The sequence below is a fragment of the Stegastes partitus genome, unplaced genomic scaffold (genome assembly GCF_000690725.1).
Source record: "Stegastes partitus isolate 25-593 unplaced genomic scaffold, Stegastes_partitus-1.0.2 Scaffold657, whole genome shotgun sequence".
Classification (NCBI taxonomy): Eukaryota; Metazoa; Chordata; class Actinopteri; family Pomacentridae; genus Stegastes; species Stegastes partitus.
Window position 1 is genome coordinate 210,491 of NW_007578388.1, and position 8,457 is coordinate 218,947.

Genomic DNA, 8,457 nt, shown 5'->3' on the forward strand with positions numbered 1-8,457 from the left:
TGGTAATTTTGGACCCTTCTGTGGTGATTTTATTGGAATTTTGGTCCTTTTGGGGTGCTATTACATCTTTTTTGTGCAAATGTTGCCCATTTTTGTGGTGACTTTCTGTATTTTGTGTTAAAAAAAAAATACTCAAAATCTCTGAGGACCGATCCAGTGTTCAGACTGTGACACCTGGATGGATTTAGAACTGATCTGGTGTCAGTTTCTAGCAGAACTCAGATGTGTTCTTCCTCCTAAATGTCATGTGTCTATCTGCTGAACTGTTGAAGTTCTGAGGCTCAGAAATGATGGAAAAAGTCCATTAAAGTGATAAATCTGGACCCTCCTCTATGGACTGGAAGGACCTGGAACTCTGGAATATTCACAGTCTGAAGGTAGAACTCTGATCATTAGATAAAGGTACTGCAGATACAGAACCAGATGTTCTGAGGAGGTTCTGGAGGAACTTTGGTGGATCATATTTCGATGTCTGCAGGTTCTCACAGACCTCGTGGTGTATCCGCTGGTAGACCTTCTGCTCGTTGTCCAGCACTACAAAAGACTCGGAGGGAATGGCGTTGCCGTTGAAGATGAAGCTGAGGTCGCCGCGCTGACACTTCATGTCTGTGAAGTCTATGAGGGTCGTATCCAGTCTGCAAACACAGGAGACAAAAACAGGGTTCAGTGGGAGAAACGTGCAGAAGGAAGTTCACATTCTCAGTAAACACAGTCAGGAGGAGACTGTTTCTGCTGATCGCTGCCGTCGGAGGCCAACAACAACATTTCGGGGATTGTTTCTTGTGCTGTCGGAGCGGTTAGTCCAGGAATGAAGCATGACAGCAAAGAGAATAACGGATGGTGCTTCTGGAGGTGTGACAGGACCGACGCTGTGCTGCACAGCCAGAATGTAAATGAACCCACTGTGACAGGTTTCTTTTCTTTCTCTCACCCTCTTCATCTCTACAACTCCAGGATAATACGAGGGCCTTCTGAATATGGGATGAGACAGCCGGGAGCAGTTTCAGCGAATAATGACAAGCTGCACATCAAGGTTAGCTCACGCAGGAGCAGCACAAACACGTCGCATGAGTTCAGTTCAGCCTCAAACAGAACTGATATGAAACACAAATGTAGAAGCATCCGTGTGTGAGCTGGTTCGTCATGTTCACGTATGTTCCTGGTGTTAGCTCAGTGCAGGAACACGGACTCTTGCTGCAGGTTGTGACGGCGTGTCGCGGTGTGATGATGAATTTCTGCTTTGGTTTAAACTGAACCACAGACGAAAGAGATCGGCTCACAGAAGAGTTCGGCTTCATCGCCCTGCAGCCGCTGATTTCACACTCTAGTTCCCCAAACTACGATGAGCAGCTCAGAGGGGAGGCAGGAGGTGGTGGTGGGGGCAGCACGAGAGGGCAAACTAGAGGCCTTAAAGTTTATTGATAACTGGAGTGTTGTTTACCTTGATGAGGTTTCCCAAATATGTGTCTTTCAACTTTTCAGCTCAAAATACTGCAAAGAATTTCTCCATGTCTGTATAACTCTGGTTTTAGTTCTGCTCTAAACAGACTGGCCCCGCCCCTCGCTGCTGGCCCCACCTCTTGTTGCTGGCCCCACCCCCTCCAGGAAGAAGACTCTGTGATTGACAGCGAAAAGAAAAACAAGTGACCTCACTTCTTCTCTCCGAGGACCATTTCATCTGGAAATATGTGTGAGTTCTGAACACAGAGTTGTTTTTATTTTGTTTGGTGTTTCCACAGAGCTCTGACCATCAAAGCTAACGTTAGCCACATTAGCTGCACAACACGCTAACACTAAGGGTTCTCCTATAGTTGTGGCCAATGCTAATGTTAGCTTGATTAGCTGTACAGTGTGCTAACATAGAGGGTTCTCCTGTAGCTACCAGTAATCTGGATGTTCAGCTCCTGCATGAAGACTCTTGTGTTCACTCTAACAGCAGAACATTTGGTGAGTTTTGTTCGTGGTTCAGACATTTCATAGTTTAGCAGAGGCATCTGTAGGAAGTAAATAAACCTGGAGGACTGAGAGGCAGCTGCTCATTCTGATTAGTTCACCTGAAAGTGGTGAGGGGGCGGGGCGACACAGAGCTGGACTACTATCGGCTCCTCAGTAGAAACGAAATGAGATTCTACCTGGTTTGTCGAGCTGGGAGGACAGCTAGCTGTGGAGGAGTGATTACATTTACACTTCAGACTTTTTAAGGGAGTAAAAACTGATTTTCACCTCATGGGACCTTAAAAACAAGCCCACTCCAACACACCGCTGCTACAAAGCAGCTCTAGAACGCCTTTGTGTTTGGCATCAAAGCCTAATTTAAAAGAAAAGCGGTTTGTTGACAGGACCTACCTGATGTTGATGCCTTGTTTGTAGATCTTACATGCGTCTGAAGGCAGGATTCTGGAGAGCAAAGGCACTGCAACAAGAAGAGGTACAGTAAGAACATGGAAAACATCGGCTAAATTTAGAAACGCTCACTCAAAAATGAAGCGCATCATCCAGTTCACAGCCTGGGCGGCACATGAGGCTGCAGACCAGAGCTCCATGTAGCAGCAGGAACATGTAGCTGAGCAGTAAATATTTAATACATCCTCAGCAGGTTGGTGACTGAAGACTACAGACTCCTACTGGTCCATCCCTGCACACAACCGAAAATAATTCTGAGAACATGAACCCACATATCGTCTGAACAGGCCTGAAGCCAGAAAATCCATGTGAGCTGCTTCAAACCAGCCTCCTCACAAATCTGTAGCTCTGCAACCTACAAAATATAGTTTTAGGACGACTGTCACCTTTACTTTCACACCACCTCCGAGTACAAACGTTACGCAACCGTTTTGTTACTATCGGGCTGCGTTACATAATCTTCTCCACTTTGTCAATAATTCACAAAGACACAGAAGTCATTCCAGTCCGAGGTCAGGCTGCTGCAGACCAAGCAAATGCTGATCGGACAGTTTCCGCAGACACGTTTGTCTGCTGTCACATCGTTTTCCGTCCAAATGACGCCTGACGTTATGAAATTTCACCAGATGAACCTGCAGACTGATCGTAAACGGTGCGTCAGTTCATGTGCGGCCTCGTGGTTCCTGTAAAAACCCACGAAACAGACAAACAGGCTGAACGTCGTTGGCACACGGTCAGTTTCCACTGAGGAAGCCAAGTTTGGATTGATGCCTTCTGAGCTACAACCGTTCTTTTGAGAGCACGAGAGTTAAAACTTCTCATTGGTTAAAGTGCATCAGGACCAAACCATGCTCAGGCTGCAGAGAGACCTGGACTCCGTGATGTGGCTGCAGAATGAATGAACTACAGTCAGGATTTTGGCTTCCTACCATTAATGAACATGTGCAGCGTTGACAGTTAAAATGTTCGTAGAAAGCAGCACATGTAGATAAAACAACTCGGTTTAAACAAAATCTGACATCAGAACACCTTGTTTTACTCTTCTATGGTCCCACAGCTGTAGCCGTCCAGCAGCGTCTACTTTTACCTGCGTGTGAGGCGTTTAGGGAACATCTGTAAATTGTAGTGTCTACTGATGAGCAGATGTTCAGCCAATGAGAGGTTTAGGTCAGTGTCCAGTTTGTAGCAGTGATATGAGACGAGCTGGTGGCAAAATTAAAGAGTTAAAGTATTTAGCAAATATAAACTTGCAAGTTACCGTTAGTCTTTACATCAATGCAACCGTTGGGTATGCAAAAACAGCTACCTGTTTATCAGGACGCGACGCTGACCAATACCAAGCTGTAGTAAAGAACAGGTGTGGAGGAACACCATTTTAAAAATGTACCTCGTAGAAATGCAAAGTTTTGTCCATTTTCTTAACCGATAGCTGCCAAGTTATTAATCAGATATTGATTAATTACTAGAACGAATGAAGCACACTGGACCTTTATCCATACACTGATGAAGACACGCAATGTTCACAACAACATCCGTTAACGTGTAAAATGCTGTCCTTGGTTTTTAACACCTGAGCTCTGGTTGGAGGTCATGAACCTCCTCAGAGTCTCTGTCATGGTCCCGTTGCTGCTAAACTCCCACAATGCTCTCTGCTGCCAACATGAGCTGTAGTCTGAGTGACGCCTCCTCTGGTCTCTACAGGAATAAACAGTGAGAGGCCCCACCTGGTGGAACAACCAGGTACTACAGCTGGTCTATGATACATTTACTGACTTTGTCAGTAATCGGCACTTAATCTGTGCTTTTAATTGGATAAATTATCAACAGCAATTGACCGAAACCCAGTCGCACCTCTGATTTGACAGTCTTTTATGTTGTATGTCAACCTGATGTTGTCTGTGAGCACACAGTGGAGTTAAACTCACCCCAACTCTGGAAGTCCCAGTGAAGCTCTAAGTAAAAGTCTCCGAGCTGTGAAAGAAGATAAAGAAAACTAAATAGGATGCAGAACAACACGAGATAAAGTGTAGACGTGCAACACTATCCATTACTAAATGCTACAGAATGAGTCCAGCTGCTTCTGATTCGTTTGACTGTTTGTAAATAACTTGTTAATTCTGTCTAACACTACTTTCTGACTTCTCTACTTCAGATGTTAATAATGAAACACTAACTTGGTGGTTTCATTAAAAAGTTGGGCTGCAGTTTTTAGCAAACAACAGTTATGCATCAGAATACGTAAAAATAGAGAATTTTCCAGGTGTGAGAAAATATAACATTCTCAAAATTCAGCCCAAAATGTTTTACAGAACTTAAGTTTTGGTTCCTGACGAACACATTTATGAAGGTTCAGCAAAATCCAACAGAGTGCAGCAACATGTTTCCAGAACTGTCTAAATGAACGGACTGGTCCTGCAGCAGAAGACGCACTTTCAAGAAACGCTGACACAAAAAACATGGAACATTTGAAATTCAGCCCATTCTACAAGATTCTACAGATTCTCTACAATCAGAAGAATCTGTACAACATGGACAGTATGTTTATTTGTATGTTTTACTGACACTTCCTGTGTTCCTGCACCAGCCTCTTTGCTGCTGTAACCCTGCAGATTTCCCCACTGTGGGATTATTAAAGGATTATCTTATCTTGTGTGTGTCTGTAATAAATCACGCCTCCTGACAGAACTCTACTCGTAAGGTCTAATTATGTGGCGAGGTCGGGATGCACCGACGCCATCGTCACCGCCGCTGGTCTGAATCCGTCGTCCGCTCTGACGTCGGGCTGACGTCGGATCGTCGCCTCCCTGAGCTTCATAATCTCTGAGAACCATCCAGGAAGCATCGAGCCGACTCGGGCCTCAGGTGCAGCGCCGCACATTATGGCTTCCACAATAAGACATGTGGGAGGTGAAGGGAGGTGCAGCGGCTCCTTTAAACTGAATTAAAGCCCGCCGGGCCTCCTCTGGTCTCCACATCTGCCTCCTTCCTCCCTGGCTCTCTGGTGGGGGAGGCGGCGCTGCACAGCTGACCCCGAGGCTGAAATCTCCAGATGATTACGCCTACAGTTTGGCCTGCATGACTTCATGTTTAGTAACAACAATACAGAAAAGCCTCTAACTGTGTCGGTCTGTGCAGGATAAATGTGTTTGTGTTCGTCCGTGTGGGACCAGCAGGAGGAAGATTCAGGCTCTACGTTTACAGAGTTTGTATGAGCAGACCTCTTCTGGACGTCCTTCAGCTGATCATAAGTGTCCCTGCTTTGTTGTAATGACAGTCATTTGTGAGAGACGAACTTGACTGAGGCCTGGGAGGGATTTAGCACATCTAAACCCACATGTGGGCTTTTCTGCAGGCAGCGGCGAGGTAGGAGCACCAGGATTAAAAGGACAGAACATCTGTGACGTCCTCTTGGACAGCGGAGGACACAAACAGAGGACAGAGAATAAAATGGAAGCGAACTGAGAATCACATAAAAGCCACGGACCTCTTTGAGGGCTTTCAGCAGCTTGGGCCTCTTGTCCTCGACGGTTTCTCTGGACTGTTGCTTCAGCTTCCTCAGCAGCGCCGTGACTGAAAGGACAAAGAACGATGAAGATCAGATAACGAAACCAAAAGCATCAACTGGCTGAGTACAAGAAAAGACGAAGAACATCCAGAGCAAGTTTCAGTCATTAAACACTCTCAGATAAGACGCACCTAAACTCATTAAAGTTGTTAAAAGTTAATCCAGTGTACAGTATGTGTTTGACAGCGTTCCTGCCTCCAGTCTGTTCTTTATTGTTCTGCAGGTGGAACCTTGTTGGACAGCGAGCAGAGGGCATTGTGGGAGTTTGACGACGCCTTAATGAGCTCCAACCAGAGCTGTGTTGAAGACAAACTAACCAGGACAGAGCTCCTGTGTTGTTGTGGTGTTGATTAAGAAAATCATCTAAACAAACATCATGAAGGTTAAACCTGCTGCTGATTAATCCTGATCCTGATCTCTGAGACCAAACTGAGCTTTTTCACTGTTTAGTGGAGCTCCTGACTTAAATAACAATCATTTTAATTTTATTTTTATCATGTTTGTAGTTCACAGTTTAGCACTTTAATATACAAACTTCCATTTTACATTCTGCTGCTTTGCATAAAGACAATTTATCATGATAAAAATGAACATAAATGATTATTTTCATCTTTAGAACATTGGATTAACTGTAAAATAATCAATAGGTTATTCAACAGAAGAACAGTCGTCCATTTTACGGCACTGTTGGTTCAAATGCTGCAGGTGTTAAATTAACTCAGAGGAAAAACTCTATAAACAGCTGGAAGCAACAAACTGGACTTTATTCTTCATTTGGATCCTCATGAGCTTCCACACGGTGGCTGCTGGTCCTCCTGGGGTCCAAAAAGATGATATAAATACTGTGAGTCTCACTAATCTAACCTGTAGGGGTCTGTTTTTATCACAGTAGCTTCTATTATTAGGAACATTTCAGTTTATGGGCTGAAGTTAAAGACAAACATGTCTTTGACCAACCAAAGCCTCCTGATCCAAACACCAATCTGCAGACTCCCTCTCAGTCTTTAAGAAAAGACTAAAGACCACTGAACACCTTTGCACCTGACAGCCCAAAAACAAGCCAACAACAAACAAACAAAAAAGAAAATCCTGTTCCCTCCCTACAGCCTGCGACTGGCATCAACACCCGATCACACTTGAACTTGTTCTAAGGCTCTTATCCAGGTTGTTCTCTCCTGACCAGATCCTTACTTGGGTTGTATCTGCTGTCAGATGTTCATCACCTTGGATAAAAGCGTCTGCCAAATGAAACTGTAGAATTGTAGACTTTCAAACAGTGGCTTTTGCTCTCTGATGGTTTTGGACCATGTTGGTGCTAAAATGTGGGAAAAGTCTTTAAACTGCTTCACACAAGTCAAAGTCCAGCCCTGGTTTCTGTCTTTCTCTTAATGTGGCTGCATGAAGCTCAGACTCGTGTTGGAGTTGAGGAGTGACTCGGTCAGACGGTGAGGTGTTGATCCAGACGTGAAGCGAACTGTCACAGCAACACAAAACAGAGCAGCTCTGAATACAAAGCAAACCGTTTCTTTATGCAAATCCTGCTGACAAACAGCAGCGCTGAAGGCAAAGAGCTGCACTTTACAGAAACTTCCTGCAGCCAGACGGGTCGTCCCGGCAGCATCCAGCCAATCAGGGCTCGGCGCCTGCAGGCATCGCAGCGTTCAGGAGGTTCAAAGGAGCGCTGCAGATACGAAGCTTCCTGTTAACGAGCTTCAGCTTCCTTAACGAGCGGAGGGACGTTAATGGGCTCTGTGCTGCAGCGCTCCCAACACCGGCTGGTTTATGGTAAAGAAAGGCTCCACACCCAAACACCAGGCGGGTATTTAACGCTACAGCTGTTAGTCAGGGAGTCGAGCTGACGTAACCATGAAGACATGAAGCCAGTTAGAACCTCATGGAGGAAAAACAACAGAGTGTTTCTGGGACACTCAGCTGTTCCATTCAAACAGGACGTCTGGTAGAATCACTGGTCTGACATAAAAACTGTCCGAACTCTGAGACTGCAGCTTCTTCAATGTGATTATTTTCTGGTTTCCTTCAGTAAACTGAACATTTTGGGTTTTTTCAGAAACACTGATCCACATTTTTCACCACTTTCTAATAAAACCTGTCTGAACTCTGACTGCAGCCTCCTGAATGTGAACACGCGGTGGTGAGTCCGAGGCCTAATGAGTGTGGACAGGTTCTGGTTGGGGCTCAGCAGGACCAGGTCAGAACACGACCCCCCACCTGGCCTCGGACCACCCAGCCAGCCCGGCCGACACCGGCTCGGGCAGCGATCGGGGCACTTTGTCGGCTTTAATCAGCGACTTCGGCGGTTTGAGCTCTAACGAAGACGCAGGAGGACGGCTGGCGGCCCTCCAGCAGCCTGGGAACAATTAACACGGACTCAGGTACGATTTGGATCATCGAGGCAGCGAAGCGGGCCGCAGCCGCCAACACGACTATCTGAGCAACTGATCTTAAAACTCTGATCCACATTTTTCAGC

At 45.6% G+C, this 8,457-nt stretch overlaps 1 protein-coding gene across 1 annotated transcript in view; it reads right to left on the bottom strand.

The window, feature by feature from the left end:
• LOC103363395 (ankyrin repeat domain-containing protein 13C) overlaps nucleotides 1–8,457 on the bottom strand; it is a 42,125-nt gene that overhangs the window by 14,915 nt on the left and 18,753 nt on the right. Inside the window, exons 4-7 of the mRNA XM_008290148.1 lie at nucleotides 5,888–5,973; nucleotides 4,329–4,374; nucleotides 2,347–2,413; nucleotides 491–635 (exon numbers count right to left, since the gene is read on the bottom strand). Of these exons, the coding sequence (XP_008288370.1) occupies nucleotides 491–635; nucleotides 2,347–2,413; nucleotides 4,329–4,374; nucleotides 5,888–5,973 (344 nt within the window). The remainder of the gene's footprint in view (nucleotides 1–490; nucleotides 636–2,346; nucleotides 2,414–4,328; nucleotides 4,375–5,887; nucleotides 5,974–8,457) is intronic.